The sequence below is a fragment of the Haliaeetus leucocephalus genome, unplaced genomic scaffold (assembly GCF_000737465.1).
Source record: "Haliaeetus leucocephalus isolate CR32 unplaced genomic scaffold, Haliaeetus_leucocephalus-4.0 Scaffold339, whole genome shotgun sequence".
In the NCBI taxonomy this organism is placed as follows: Eukaryota; Metazoa; Chordata; class Aves; order Accipitriformes; family Accipitridae; genus Haliaeetus; species Haliaeetus leucocephalus.
In genome coordinates this window covers 3,964,430-3,981,350 of record NW_010972775.1, presented here as the reverse complement: position 1 = coordinate 3,981,350, position 16,921 = coordinate 3,964,430, and the positions used below count along the sequence as shown (strand labels likewise).

The window sequence follows — 16,921 nt, the reverse complement described above, 5'->3', positions numbered from 1 at the left end:
CTCTAATGTTTCCATTTATATGAAATGCTGGTCAAACACTTTAACAAACATTCTTTAGAGTGAAATGTGCTTCTTGCTCAATAAACTGTATTGTCTCAGAATCAAACATGCAGTAAGTGTCGTACTAAAGGAACAAGGAGTTCTGTGAACTTCAACTTGAAATCCAATTCAAATGTCTTTATGTTGACTTAACCTCCTCCCAGACTGAATTTCTAAAGCAGTGCTTATGCTTGTACTTTTTTTCCCAAATATTCGATATCTTACAACATTAAGGAATAATTTCTAAATCATTAAAATGAAGTGGAAGGCCATCAATTACAAGTTTTTTATGGCATTACTCTTAAAAATCTTAACAACACTTCATGCAACTATCACAGTGAACAAATAGCTGTCTCTACATGATAGTAATGTAAAGATGTCAACTAATTTGCATGCATGAAAAAGAAAATAGACCATGAGACCAAAGACAACATAATTCAATAACCTGTTTAAAAAATAAATGCTAAAAATCTGTATTTGTCCTGTTAAAACCATATTCAATTGTTGAACTGATAAAATAATAAAGACAAATACTATCTCATTTTTTTACAGTGATTGCTTTATGCCTACTGCTTCTCCCATGTGTAGTTACATGGACTGTCTCTCCACTTCCTATCATGTAATGACTCCACGAAAAATGAAAACTCTTGATAATTAAGAAAAACAGTATTTATTGTGCTTTTGCAGCTGAGAAAAAAAAAAAAGGGAAAATCTTTACTTTTGATCAGCAATGTTCTGCACACCTCTGACAAATTTCCGATCAACACACTGAGATAAGAACTTCTAATTTCTAACCAGCTGTTCCAGCTCTTCACACAATGATCCCACTGGCTTCTAAGGGATCGATATATACAAACTGGAAAGATTGCTAAATTTAATTTTATTTCCTACTCGTCCTTTAACATCTATCCTAACTATCTCTGCAAGAAAGACATCCACCTAAATATTTTCCAGTTTCCGGGGCTGGTTTTGCCCTTGAACAGTAACAGGAAGGGGAAGACCTCAGCATGCCACGTTGCTTCAGGATATCAAACTCACTTGGCAAAACCTCTGGCAGATGAGCAACATAACTTAAGAAGATACAGTTTGTAAGCAGTCAGAAGTGATACCTTTAGTTCAGGCATGTTTATTATAAGCTGCATAGGTAGTTTAACATCTGGGTCCTTTGTATAGTCCATGGGCACAACGTTTGGTGCCATTTCATGGTATCGGCCATGCAACCTGTAAACAAGCAGAAAAAAACAGCCAATAACCAATTTTAAATAACCAATTCCATTCATATAGTAATCAGACACAAATTTGTCTTGCAGCTCTAATTATTTTTTTTCAGTGCACAAGTCTGAGCCCACCAAATTCCCATCTTTTTGAAAAAAAGAGGGCTTTGACGCAGTATCCAGCATAACTGTTACTAACACCCCCACGTAACTTGAGATGCATAACTAAGTAGTGTTTCACACTACCTGTATATAACATTTAAGTATTGTATAGGTACATGCACAGAAGAAGTAGGGCTGGACCAATGTACTAACACTGTAAATATAATCCAGGGATCACATCTCAGTGCAGATTATTGGTTGATCCGCACTAGACAAGAAAAAGTTGTTTAACAGCTCAAAGAATTGAAAAGCCAAACAATATGCAACTATGATGCTACAGACAACAGTATCCTTGGGAGACCTTACTTCTGAATTAAAAAAAGCCCTTTTCCTATCTGTGCCTCACTAACATAGCACATTTAGCCTTACAATTCTAGCACTGGCTGACACCAACACACAGACCATTTCCACTTCATTCCATTTCACATACTTTTGTTTCATTCTTGGCACAGCTTATTCATCAAACTAGTATATTTTTAAAGGCAATAAACAAGTGTTTTTCCTGAGAGATGCAAGTCAAACATTCATTAAACTAGTTTCACTCTCTAAGGCTTGCTTATCATGCTAACAGTATTATGTTATAGTTTTGTAAGGGAGCTGGGAAAGGAAGAGTCAAAGGCCATGAAACACATTGATGTTTCTAAAGGTTTAGAAGCTAAATACCAGTAAATTATAAAAACTACCTCAGTCTCACACACAACCTGGGCAAAGACTGCACAAATGTTTCTACAGTGTTACTTCCAACTGTTACTTGAATTAATTTAACAAGTGTTAATCCCACCCTTTATTTGCTGTCTCCAAATATTCTAGCAAATGTGCGCAAAAGCATAGCCCAAAAGCCAAGAGAAAACAGCTATCTGTAAAGAAAACATTGAATTAAGCAGGATTTAAATTTTAAAACTATCTTAGCACATTTATTCTCACTGGGATGCTCACTCAAACTAGGAATAGGAACATTTCAAGTAAAATGGGTACCCAATTCAAACTCACCAGTGGATCTCAAATTTTGAGCTCTCAAACAAACTACAGACAGAAATTGCCTGGTAAGTAAAACATTACCTGTCTAGAAGCAATTAATATATTGGAGGGATTAATTCTGATTCTAGTGATATCTCATTCTAGAGGACAAGTATCTAGAATCCGAGACTCTGTCAAATAACAGCACAAAAAGGTTGGAGAGGGAACACCTGTATCCCAGTGCTCAAAGATTAGTCAGAGTTCAAAATACTTAGCATGAATGTATGACCTGTCAGTTCTCTATGAAATACCATATATGTAAATAGAAGCAGAAGGAAGATTAGGTAGTTGCTCTTCACAGAAAATTTAGAAAATGTCACATACGATAAAATGTAATTTTTATCATATGTGAAAATTTTGTCTTACACCTAATACATGAACTGCTTAGGGCACAAAGTGGTCGTTTTGCCATGTCTTATGTACTAACACAAAGTATTCTGGTCTCTCATTAGGTTACATGTACTACTTATATATATATATTTAAAAGCTATACTTATTATTTTGTGGCTTATTTTCATTTTAACAAAAAAAATACTGCCTGTTTACCAGATTATACTAACAATTACAAATAGAGATTAACTTGTTTTAAACAGCAGAACATAAACAAACCAGTAATACAGGAAGTAATGCCTCACCAGCCCCTTTATCTTTCCAGCTTTAGCTTCAGCAGCCCCTCAGTCAGCCCCACAAGCAATGGAGATATTTCAGATTAATGTGGGTAATTAATTTCAAAAACTATGAGAAAATAATCTACCTGCATCTCTTTTCTCAGCATGTCTTTGGTCATGATTATGATATGTCAAAAAGAACATATGAAATGGAACATAGAAACATGTTTTGTCTGGACCTTAGGAAACTAACTTCTTTACACTGTCCAGTGATATATTGTGCCATACAGGAAATTAAATATCCACTGACCTAAGCATATTTCAGCTGCTTACCACAGCTCACCCTGACATTTCATAAATACTGTGTAATTCAAGATGCAATAGCCATTTCCCACTCCAGCAGCTATTTCTCTGTTGTAAACATCAGCTGCAAAGATGCCCCTAAATACAACAGAAAAAAACCAGCTTAAAAGCACTTAAAGGAAAGCAAACCTTTCAAATCAAATATCCATCTAAGGATTTTTTTTTTTTAAGCTAGAATACTGAAATAGTGTTCTAGTCTTCGTGAAAACAAAGCATTCATCATTAGAACGGCTTGACCATCGTGGGCAACATCTCAAACCACACTAGCTGGCAATGCCTACCTATTTTAACTGCCAAGATTTTCTTCTCTACTTTCTCTAGTATTAGACTTTTCTGTCTTTGCTCTGTCTCCTCCAACATGATTACGAATACAGACACCGAGTTGGGCATCCTAAAGGAGTTCTCCATAATGTCTTTCAGAAGACACAGAAGGGATTGGAATAAAGTGATATGTGTTTCATAGTTCACTACACTTGTTATAATAATCTAAAATGCAAGGTATGGAATTTCTCTTAGTTTTCAATAAAGAACTCTTAACAAACCTCTTGTTTGTAAAAAAAAAAAAAAAGCTGGGTCAATTTCTACTGGGAACAAACATGTGACAAGTCTAAAAATGTGGGAAAGTATCTGTTACTGAAATACAAGCGTATCACAAGAATATCACTTGTTAATAGTAACAAAAGAAACAGCCACAACAGCGTGAATTTGAAGTTACTATAGTACTGGGAATAACACAGTGCTACAATAGAGACTGAATACTAAGATGACAAATAAAAAGTACTCATTACAGGTACATACAGAAGCACTTCATTGTCACCACTGTGACTCTCAGTGATGTGGTACTCAGTACTATTTTTATAAAAATACTAAAGCTTCTTATGATGCTCACCAAATTAAATAAGAAATTTTCAAACAGTATCTACAGAGCAAGCAATATTATTCTAACACAAGAAATACCCTTGTAAGGCACACGACAGGTTGCAGTGCTGTGTCCCAAATGCCATTTGCTGTGAAGCAACAGTCTTATTTCAATGATGGAGGCTTAGAGGGAGAGAGATCAAAGAGAGGACACAGCCACAGCTCTAACCAGCTGTTTATTGACGTTCCTTTTCTCAGGACAAAGGCTTAGTCTCTTTATAATATGCAGTATCAGTGCAAAGCAAACCCATCATTTCTTGCCAAAAGAATTCACCGTCTTGTCCACAGAAATTAAAAGAACCTATTTATACTGAAGTTAATCCAAACTCTCTAGTAACTGAAAGAAGGATCTCATTTTTCAACTGGAAGGTATTGTGGTGTTAATTGCAAGGCACTCAACAGAGCAGTTAGGTTTTGTATTAGATCTTAGAACTGCCTTTCTTGTCCCATAGATATCAACTAATTTATGTCTTCTAGTATAAGGCCAACAAAAGCACTCCTATTTTACTGTGGACGAGGCACCTACGATGTGTCCACCTGATGGCACCGTGGCATTCTCTCTTATTGTGCTTTTCCTACTACTTCAGACATAGTTTTTGCAATTCCTTCAAGAAAAATGATACTACCATAGCACATTTACACGTCCATACCATGTAAATACACTAATTTCAGAAAGCATCTCTAAGAAAATATTCAATACATCCTTTAGAAGGGATTAGGTTTTACCTAAAAACATTGCCAAATGACACAAAATAAAACCACATTCATTTAGTTTGCTGCTACAGATTATAATGGAACTAATTCCTGTTTCCTTTCTGCAAGGAGTTACAGCCAGAAGCATTGAGTTGAACAACACACCTGCTGACAGAACTCAATTTTTAGAATCAGAAAGGGAAATGCATGACCATGGACAGGAGGCAGGGAAAAAAAAAAAAACAAAGCAAGAAAACAAATCCCCCTGCCAAACATCTTTACTGTAACACATATATGTCCCTACCTATACATGTTAATACATGCAGTTTCTACACCTGTGTTTTATTCAGAAACATCCACAATTCAGACAGTATTTATTTTTACAGAAATCTGTCAATATGTTCCCAGTCCATTCATTTAAAGTTGTCTTTTATCTCTGAAGGTGAGCAGAAAGGTGTTGCCAGGCACTAGTAACTAGATAGCCTTCTAGCACACTGCCTCAGGCTCAGCAGGACTCTGCTAGAATTAGCAGGAAGGCAGATGATGGACACAGAAATATGCAAGTAACAGCATATGTGAGGGCAGCTCTGATATCCTGTTCTCTTGCCACTAACTCTTCCACTAATTCACCAAATCTCTCAAAGATCTGTAGGTATAAGAGCTTTCCACCTGAGTGGATTTTACACTGAAGCATCCAAATGAGTCTGTAGGAAGTGGCTGTGACCCAACTCCTGCAACTAAATTACAGCCATAAAATAGTCTTTCACACGCTTTTATCTGCAAGGATCCTGCAACTCTATTTGTGATAGCCTTATGACATGGCATGATTAGTTACTATCACAGTGAAAAAGGCCATAAGAGTTCTCTAGCTTATGTTCCAAAACCAATATACAGTATGTTGCATAAGCTCCATTATCCTTTATAATAAAACAAACAAACCAACCCAACCAACTGAACAACAACAAAAAAAATAGTAACACTTTTTCCCACTGAAAGTGCTGTATTCTGGAAAGTTCTTCAAGGACACCATGAACTGTTTTACGCCAAACTGTATTGCCAGTCTCTCAAATGACCAGATTTTGTAGAAAACGGGTTGAGAAAATAACAAAGCTGCCTCAGCCTCTTACAGGATTCTGAGAAAGCCACATATCACAGTGAAACACAGTTCCTTTTGCACAAGTTTCAGCAACACTTCTGTTTACTTGAGTGACTAACCTACATTACACTGGGTGAGTACTTTTTGGCAAGGAAACTGAATGCATTTCTGATCAATTATTCTATAACATAACATAAAGATCAGTAGACATAAGGGTTATTTACACCGATAACCCTCCTGTCTTTATGCAATACATCACTGCATCAATTTGTCATACCACTGCCATACTTGGACCAAGTACTGTGACAAATACTGTGAGTCAGACTCAATAATCATCTCCCAAATGCTGCACCAATTGGCACTGTTCTGACACATCTCTCAATTAACACTAATTACTAACTGTAAATAGAAAACAAACCTCTGTGGTAAAGGCTCTAGTATTTCTCCTGTTTATAGAAGCGGAAGGCACTTCAGGTGACTTGAACACATCAGTAGCAGTTGTGATCTAAAGAGGAAAGGTGTTTTGCCCTTTTACTCAGCATGCCCCTCAACAAGAAGCATATCTGAAAACAACCTAAAGCTGCTTTAGGTATCTGCCCTAGTCACAGAAACATTTATGTCTTGTCAGCAGAGCAATGTAAGGTTTTGCAGTGCTGTCTGAACACATAGATTTGGAAAGGCTGCCATTACCAAATACAGACCATTATGTATATCGAGAAGCCCAGGATCTACAACCAGCCTCACTGTCTTTGCAGCAGCGACTACAGATCCTGCAGTGACATTCACTTCAAAAAATTCTTCTGGATGCATGCAGAAGCATTTTCCCACTCCCGGATGTGCTCTCTTTGTTGCCAGGATCCCTTATTTACTCTGCATGGAACAAGGAGAGGAAAAGCTGGCAGTGTTTACTAGTGTCTTCCCTCCAACAGATGAGGGTGGGAGGGAATCTAGTGACATGTTTAATGACAAATTTAATTTACCATTGATGCCCCGTCCCCACAGATTTTGGTATACATTTAAGCTTAATGTACTATATCCAAGGATTAAGGCTGTGATTCAGTATCACTTTAATCCAGTCTAAAACCAAACTGCTGATCTGCCCTCACAAAAATTTCAAGCCCACCCACCCAATCACCTGCCTTGCACAAGCACCAACACTTAAGAAACTGCAGTGAGGTTCAGGGAACTGATGTGTTTGAAAATACAAAAGTTTTCAGTCAGCTCCTTGAGGTAACTGACACAGTTGCAACAGCAGTACTGCCTGTGCAACTAAATGAAGGTACTCTTTCTATTGAATTAATCAATTAACTAAGGGCAGAATAAGACCCCTGTAGGCAACAGAAGTTTTAAAATCAACTCAGCTGCCCATCAGCCACTGAAAAATCAGAAAAGCTGTGTTCAGAAAAAAGCCCCACAATACAGCATTGCCTCCACAGCCTACTTTTTGTTTATGCTAACTTTCATTCTACCACTTGTGAGTACTTCAGGCACTTCAGGTGGGTCAGAGTCTGTCCCCATTTCTCTAGGGTGTAGCATCCTGGAGTCAGCAAGAGTGACACTTTGTGGCTGCATACTGCTTGACTAGGATGTCTCCAAACTCAGACCCTCCAGCTATACCTGTGTAGAGCTGAAAAAAAGAGATTTCCAAGCTTACACACTGGAGCAAATGTTTTAATTTGCTATTGAGCTTTGAGAGAAAGTCAGATTATACCCAAGGTCACCAGTGGGTGTGTTAAAACAGAGAGCAGCTCTTCCTTGGCTTGATACACATAAGTCACCACCATTAAATGTAGTGACAACACATTACAGCTGGCTGGACTGCCTTTGTAACAAGAACTCTGCACTAAAGGAGTGCTGAAAACAAAAGATAAAAGCTTGTAATGGCTCATTGATTAGAAATAAGTAGAGGCTTTAAAGTGGCCTTTAGAACCTACCAAACATCTCACCAACTCTGGTCCTGCCTTCACAGTACCAATCACTTGATTTATGTTGTAAAGGGAAAACATTTTTATTCAGCAATATATATCCTGTTTACTCCTAAATAACAAGAATGCATTCAAAGACTTTAACATTACAATCAAGACCATCCCAAAGAGTAAATACTAGATTGCTCTGCATATTCACAGAAAATAAATAGCAAAATGGCTTAACTGGAACAATGAAGGAAAGCAGTGAGTGCTGATGGACAGTCCCTCAAGGAGTTCCTAAGAGTCATGACATGACCTGTCCAGAGACTGACTGTACAAAAGGGAATAAACTATGTCAGCAGCAGGTCCAGAGAAGTGCTCTGCTGCTGTTCAGTTGCACTTTCAGTTATTCACCACAATCAAAGCTACAAGGTCTTGTCCAGTTGCTAGAGTTGAACAGAACAGCTGTAGAAGGACTTCTTGTAATATGCAGAGAAGAAGTCACCACTCCAGAGACCAGCAAGAGCACTGACAAGTCCCTCCAGAGCCCTGGAAACAGACTGATATGAGCAATCAGTCCTTCTGAGCCCCTGGAGACACAGATGGCTGGAAGCAAAGAAACAAGGGATTGCACAGACTGCAGGAAAGAATGCATCATGCTGATGCAAAGACACTGATAGGAACTGATTTACAACTGATGCTACAGAGGCTGAGCCCCCTACCAATGCAAATTGCTGAGGTGCACATACTCTTTTGTCCTATAGTGCTATTATAGCAGATGGGCAAATGTGTGATCACAGAGCTGGGGAGCAAGTCCAGACAGACCTATATCTGTAAGTCTACCACACAGAGAGAAAAAGTTGCCATAGCTGAAAGAGAAGGAGGTTCTTTAATCTGGGGCTGAGAAACTGAGGAAGGAGGGGCCTTCAGGGCTGCCTGCAGCTGATATGGAAAGTACTTCCAGGGTCTCAGATTTATGCCATACTTTCACAAACTGCTTTTGCAACAACAGTTAAATGTTGCACATGGTAACTAAAGCATAAGTCTCTGTGCTGCAGCAATTTCTCAGCAAATTATTGCCTCCACTGATTGCAAGAGTTTAGAACAGTCTATTAGAGAAAGGGGTCTACCATATGAATGTGAAACCAAATCAGGAAGAAACTTGGTGCCACACCTGAAGGCACCAGCCAGGGATGTCAGATGGACACTGGAACCACAACTCACTAAATTGCCACACTTTGACAAAAGGATACAGAACAAAGAATAATAAAGAACAAAGAATAGTGAGAAACACAAGCAAGAAGAGCTGAAAGGTGAAGGAATTTTGTTACATTTCTGTTACTGATATGCCTTGTTCCTTCTACGTTTTCCAGCTGAAGTTATTTTTCATTATATCAATAAAATACAATAAATGGACACAGTAATCAGATTTTAAAAAACGCAGCATAAGAGGAAAAGGTGGATAGATGAGCCTTCTGCCAGCTTTTAGTTAACATGTCAAGCATTCTTTCATCTCTGCAATGCAAAATGAAGTAGTACTAATTAATTCAAGACAATACTAAATATGTATCCTCCTAAACTATCTGTAGTAAAATTAAAAAGAAATTCTGCATGAGAAATGTTCTTGACAGATAATTTATAATAAATTTATTCTAAAAGATTTAGTCATACTTAGGAAAGCTCTGCCTTTCAATACATGTAACTCTGCTGTTCACGGAACTACATGATGCATAGTAAGTATAGATAAAAGCAGTTTATAGTATCTTTCCTTCCTTGAAGCACCACTGAAAAGCCTGCTCACAGGCCTCTCTTCTGCTGGTGATTCAAAGAATCACAGAATGATATAAGGTTGCAAGGGATCTCCAGAGATCATCTGGTCCAACTCCCTGCCAAGCAGGGGCATCTACAGCAGGTTGTGCAGGACCCTGACCAGATGGCTTTTGAATATCTCCAAGGATGGAGACTCCACAACCTCTCTGGGCAGCCTGTTCCACTGCTCTGTCACCCTCACAGAGGAAAAAAAAGGAAAAAAAAAACCAACAAAAAAAGGGCTTCCTTATGTTCAGACAGAACCTCCTGTGTTTCAGTTTGTACCCACTGCCCCTTGTCCTGTCACTGGGCTCCATCTTCTCTGCACCCTCCAGATGCCAGCTCTCTCAGCCTTACCTCATGTAAGAGATTCTCCAGTCCCTTAACCATCTCAGTGGCCCTTTGCCAGACTATCCAGTAGCTTCATATCTATCCTGTACTGGGGAGCCCAGAACTGGACAGAGTATACCAGTACTCCAGATTCCATACAGATCAACACTGAGAATGACTTTGTCCTCACCTGAGCCTAACAAAACAGGTGCAACCTGACTAAAATATAATAAAGGCAAGCTTTATGGTACAGGAGATGCAGGAACTGTCTTGAAGCCTTTTTTTTTTTCCTTCATTCACAGAGTATAAAAAAATATTATTAACAACAAGAATAGAAATATAATTAACAAGAAGATCAATAGCAGCTTCAGGATATATGTTCTTCTTGTATGTAGTTTCTTGCACAAAATTCAGGAAGATTCCCAAGAGTATAGAGTTCTCCCAAACTTTATTCTCTTGGCAGACACGTTTTTTTCCCCAAAGTTGACAACATGGGAATTTCCCCTTTCTACATACAAACCCCAAACTTTTTGAAAGATGAGATTTGTTAGAAAAACAGGAGCTGTGTTGTAGCCACTCCCACCATTTGCATAGCAACTGGCTCCACAGGGAGATGCATCTCAAGAAGTTTGCTGCATTTGCTTCCTTATAAGGAAGGCTTTCCAGATACTTGGAGGAAAACACTGCTATCTCCCCAGCTTAACTCTCAGGCGGGTTTTAGATTTAAAATACAGCATACAGCTGGACTGGCTAGAAGGGCTCCTCAGCACCTCACCTTTCACCCATCAAAAACATGCCAAGAAACAGGCAGAGGAAAGAATGCAACAGAATTACTAATTTTCTTCTTCAAAAAGGTTCAAAGGTTTGCTGACTGTCCAGATGGTGCCCAGCTGGTAATTTAGTGCCATATTCCCCCAGCAGTTGTCTAGCTAGGTTAAATCAGTCTCAAGCTACACAACTTTAATTTACAGATTTTGTGCTTTTTGGCTAGGACAGACATCCAGGAACACCTGTGTTTGAATGCTTGGGTATTTGCCAAATTGTACTAGTCTACAGGGAGAAATGGAAACAGATGGGCTGGCTAGCAGATAAGCATTATTACTGGAGTAAAAGCTTGTCTGCTAGAAAATCAGATTTACAAAACAGAGTAAGAGAAATACTGTCTTATAAGAGACAACTCAACCATTTGTTCCCATTTACAATCACAAGTGAAGCATGTTATACTAACAGATTCATTGCTATGAATAAAGTGTTTTTCCAACCTTTCTTCGTATGTCATTTTTTCCTCCTATTCTTGTTTCTCTTTACTGGACATTTTCCAGTACAACAAATCTTTTTTGAATGGTGATGCCCAAAACTGAACAGTCTATTCCTACTGAGGTCCCAACAATGCTGACTGGAATGGAATTCTCCCATTTTATATAAAATGCTGAGGTTAATGCATCCTATAACTACATTTCCCTTTTTTGCAAGACCATTGGGGGGGTTGTGGGTTTTGTTTGTTTGTTAAAATTATGCTCACTTTGCTTAGATCAACTAACCCCCTGCCCCATTTTTTTTTTGTTACATTGCATTCTGCACTTGCAAATTTTTCTCAGTTCTTGGTACTTGACTGTGAATCTTCTGTTGCTCATTTTGGATCTAATAATTTCGCTAATATATTGAGCACTGTTTAAAAAGCTAATCTTGATCTTCATAGTGTCTGCAACCCTCTTCACCTCAATATTTCTTAGCATTCTTACAAATTTTCTAAGTAATGTTCAATAGTACCTTAGCCAACAGGTTAGCGCACTTATACAGGTAGAAAAGGACTATCACACAGAGGAATATATAAAAAACTTTGCCAAAATAAAGATATGTTGCATCTGTTTCTTTTTCCTTATCCACAAGAGCAGCCAGAGGAAGAGATTTGCTTTTAACAAACCCACTGTCGCTGCCTCTAAGCACGTATTATGCTCTAGGCACTTACGAACTGATTGTCTACCAGTGTGTTCTGGCATCTTTCCATACACCAAAGTTGTGTCCTGGAGTTACACACACTGGTCTAATTTCCACATTCTCCTTAAGAAAATGGGGCATGTTTTCAAAGCCCTAACACATACCTACCAACAAAATCATTAACAACTCTCAAAATTTGTCAGCTGTCCTGTAAGTATTTTAGATAATGTTTTGAGTCAGTGATAACATAAATACATCTACATTACCCAGCATTCTTGAACATGTTCTCGCCCTGGGCCCATGAGTGAATCCTCTTAGTTGTGTTAAGCACTTATCAAAATTAACCATCTTTAATAAAGACTTAAGAGCATATTTAGGTTTTCTGGTGATAAATAGCTACCAAACACTGATAATGATCTATGGTTTCTATTTTTCTCTTTCACCAGGCATCCTTGCCTCTGCTGCAGTCTAACTTACTTTTTTTTTTTCCTAGATCCATTTTCATTATTCTGTATTCCTTTCTTCTTCACCTTAAATTCATAAATTCTACTCTTTCCTGATAATTTGAAAATTACCCACACTCAGATTATCAATCAAGAGAATGTGTCCTCAACCCCTTTGACCACAGCCTCCATTCATGTTGACTTAAGTTGACACTGGTACCAAAGCCTTACACAATAAAGTTAGACTAAGCCCATCTAACACCTTACTGGTACTGAAATGCTAAGTCTTGTTCTCCTCTCCTTTCCTCATTTTCAGTTGCATTTGCTCACTCTGGCTCTTGTGCCAGCTTTAGCACTTATCTGATCCCTCAGAGAGCTGATTCAGCTCATTAAACCAGTGGAAAATAGATTTGTGGATGTTTGGGCTTTTTGATGGGCTACTTTTCTTGTAGGGACAGATAAAAACACTTAGCCCATTTCACCTAATTGCAATCTCATGCTGGTTTACATCAGTTCAAATCAATCCAAATTGGAGCTACCATATTCATCCCTTCATGCCCACCTACACAACTGTGCCCCTTCCCTTGTGTCCTCACTAACACTCATACAAATGGATGGTGAGCCAGCCAGGGTGGCTGACTTCAGCCAAAAAGCTATTAATTTTTTTTTTTTTTTGGAAGGTTACTCCTTGCTGGATTGTCTCACTGAATTTCGCAGCTGCACAAGAAATTCAGTTCAGCCTAAACAGAACTGGGCCTGCACTTCCTTCATATCGCATCTGAGAGCATTCTGCAGTGCATAAAGAAACACACAATAGTATGTACTTCCCTCTTAACTGAGGTAGGGGCATGCTAAATAACTAAGTGCTAATTAACAAGGGGGTCATAACCTGTTTTATTCCCACTCAGTAAAACTTCACCTCAGACGTGCAGAAGTACCTCTTAATTCTACTCTATTCCTTAGTAATTTGTATTCAACAGTTTACATACAGTAAATAAAGGCTATTGATTGTATTAATATCTGCCGTATCATACACTAATTATGTATAGAGGTTCCCAATAAGCAGAAACATCACACTGTGAGGATAAGGCAGAAGAGGAAATACAATGATTCCAAGTAAATATCCCTTCTCCCATGATTTTAGGCCTTTACAGAACTACTCCCCTGATTTTATTCCTCCAAGCATTTTACAATCAAAAATTAATATTCAGCTTTGTACTTTTCAAACAGAGCATCTATTTTTCACCATCCATTAACCTAATCCCTTACCCCAAGAATATCTATTTTTCACAATCATATTCTAAGATTGTACTGTTTCTTGTAAGTATTTTTGGTTTTGCTGGTTTTGATACAGCTAAGGTACAAACTCCTGCAGGCAATGGCTCCCTTATCTCCCACACACAGCCCATAAGCAGAAAAGTTTTCTTTAGCCCAACACAAATAATATAATTGAGTCTAAGCGTATGCTTTGTTCTCTTCTCAGGAAATTATTTGTTTCCTTACAACTTCAGTTATGAAATACAAAATGTATTATTAGGCTTTCACAGTACTCAGGCTGAGGTCCATTACATGTTTCTTATTGGAAGAAGCTACACTTCTATTTCACAATAAATTACAACAATCGTGGGCATTATCACTGGCATCACTCGTGCCCTTTTACATTACTGAAGAGAGAAAAGCAAACCAAGACAAAATTCTTTATTTATATTTCTATGCTTTTTAGAGGAAACAGCACTTACTGAAAGTCTATCGGGGTTGTTTTAACTTAAATACTATGTGCCACATTCAACACTTCACTGTTGTTTAATTGTTCTATTTAAATGACCAGGTCTACCAGGTGACAATAACACCTCTCAGTGACACCATAAGCCTCAAAAAAAAAAAAAAAAGATATAAAGAGCAGCTTTTTCACTACCGTAAAATGTGGAAGCTACAACCAAGATCACTTTCAGCATGCTGCATGTAAAAATAGTTCAAATTATCCTTAACAGGCAGAGCTTGCAATCTGAACAGACAAGACAAAGGAAATATTATCCTCATACTTAAAAGGCACAAAAATATTAAGTGTAGGCAACACAGTCAAACTACAGTGGCAATTGGTCAAAGGTGCTCAGTTGCTTACATACACTAGTGACAGAGTAAGAAAGTAAACGGGAGCTTCCAATTCCCTGGTTCCTATCCCACCCATAGTCCCCATATCAAACTTTCTTGGATAGAAAAGCATCCGCTTGTTCTTGAATAGCAGGAGAATCTTTTCCACAATTCAATGCTGCTTCCTTTATCATCAAGGCCTATGAATTAGTGACCTCCTCTATGTCACACTTCCCATGCAAGGAAAGAAGATTACAAATCATCTGTCTGCAAATGTAGTTTCAAATGACACAGTTTTGAAAGACATACATGTAGCGTTCTGTTCAGCACTATGGAATTTGTAGTACTGTGCAATCTGCCTAAATCAAAGAGGAAATAAAGATCCATTTCTACTCAGATAGTCCTTCATGCTTGCTAACAGTCCTGCAGGACAATGGAGTGCTCTTACTGAAATAAATTATGACCTGTTTTTACCATTACCAAACGTCTTGCATGCAATACAGTCTCAGGTTTTGGACAGGGCATACACCAAAAATCAACCCCAGAATACTGTTATATAAAAAATATTTGCAAATGCAGTTCATTTATTGTTGTGATTTTTAGAATGTTCTGAAACATTGTCTTCAGTGCCCTGATATCAAACTTCAACATAAGTTTTATCTCAGTCTCGCATGCCAAGAAAAAACGAAGAATGCATGTAGAAGTTTTATGACAACTCCATGCAGAAGCATCTCTTAACTTCAGCCAGTTTTTATCTGATTGTCAAAGCTGCACATTGCAAACTCATTCTCTACAAGTATTTTTTTATCCACTGCAACCCAGAAAAAGAGAACAGAACTTGCTGACTCTTCATTTCATAGCCAGATTTTGCAATACTGTAAATTCCTGTTTGCCTACCATACAATGACATTTTCTGACTTCATTACTTCATTTTTTTGAAATCTGCAGTGTATTTTTCTAAGTACACTTTCTGTATTTTCTCAGTTGTGCATGATGGTTCAAATTCAGTTTGGAAACACTGTTTTCCAGATTAAAAAAAAAGTTTGCCTTTTCAGATTCAGCAGTTTCCTAATTACAGCTTCTGTGGAGATGTTTGATTCCTTATTTCCTTTCTTTCATCAGCATTTTACAGTTCTGAGTCCATTCACCCCCCCACCAATGTTAGTCTTGCTATAAAATTGGTCACATTTTATGTCATATTCTTTTAATTGGGCCTGTAGTAGACATGTTTTAGGCTTCCTATTTGTCCACAAATTTTTCTCTAGATTTATTTTAGGTTGTACAAATACCAAAATCCACTTTTCTTCTTGCAGTGGAAATCAAGGATTCTTTCAGGCTAATTACAATATTTCCTTAGAGATTATTCCAAAGGAGAAAAAGAAATTACTCCTTAGAGCAAGATGACATAGTATGACAGTTTACAAATCACTTCCCCTGGAAGAGTCCAAATTGTCCAACTAGATCAGGTATTCAAAGGGACAAAGAGAACCTTAACTTACGTAAAATGTAAAATCCTTAATTCATAATTATTTCCCTCATAGGAACACAGTACAAATACAAATAATTCACTGTTTGTAAAGCTTTTAACAATTCTGAGTTTGAAGGGGACTTTAGAAATGTAAAGCAATTTTTTTCAGTTTATCCAATCCAAACAAATTTATTTCAGAACTTGTGTATCAGGGTAGCCCTGTGAAACAGAACAGTATTTGTTGATTTTTAAAAGACTTAGAAGGTGGCTGAAGGTCTGTTTTATACAGGAAATTACACTAAACCTTTAGGTTTTTTTTTCTTCTGGCTATATAATGCATCTATCTGAGATTGGGTGGCTACGCAGAGACATTTTTTATTCCATATCCAACTGCTGGAACTAATGACGGTACAGGAATATCACCGAATCACTTCAGGCTTCTAAACCACAAAGTCTCTGTTATTTTGGACTCACAGCTGCTTTTCTGAATGAATTGTGATAATAAATTCTGTTATTGCCAAAGTCAGTGTTCTCAGGCAGAACTAACTACATTGCAGCCCTCACAGAACATATAACCATTCATTTTTAAGCTGCATGACTTTTTGTAGGGTATCACAAACACAGTATGACACCTCCGTATAGCTAACAATTATGTAGCATTCCTAGAGGTTTGCAGCTGAGGAATGCTTTGCTAAAGAAGTTACATCCATGGTATGGTAATTCACTTCTGTGAAGCCTTGACTGGCTTTAAGGACACCAGTATCTCTGTTGGAGCCAACCTGCACTAAGCTTAGCTTATCTGTGGGCCAGCTATCACCCACTCAC

At 37.9% G+C, this 16,921-nt stretch overlaps 1 protein-coding gene across 1 annotated transcript in view; it reads right to left on the bottom strand.

Moving 5' to 3' along the window:
• CIB2 (calcium and integrin binding family member 2) overlaps positions 1-16,921 on the bottom strand; it is a 46,839-nt gene that overhangs the window by 18,786 nt on the left and 11,132 nt on the right. The window contains exon 3 of the mRNA XM_010571675.1: positions 1,149-1,260. Within this exon, the coding sequence (XP_010569977.1) occupies positions 1,149-1,260 (112 nt within the window). The remainder of the gene's footprint in view (positions 1-1,148; positions 1,261-16,921) is intronic.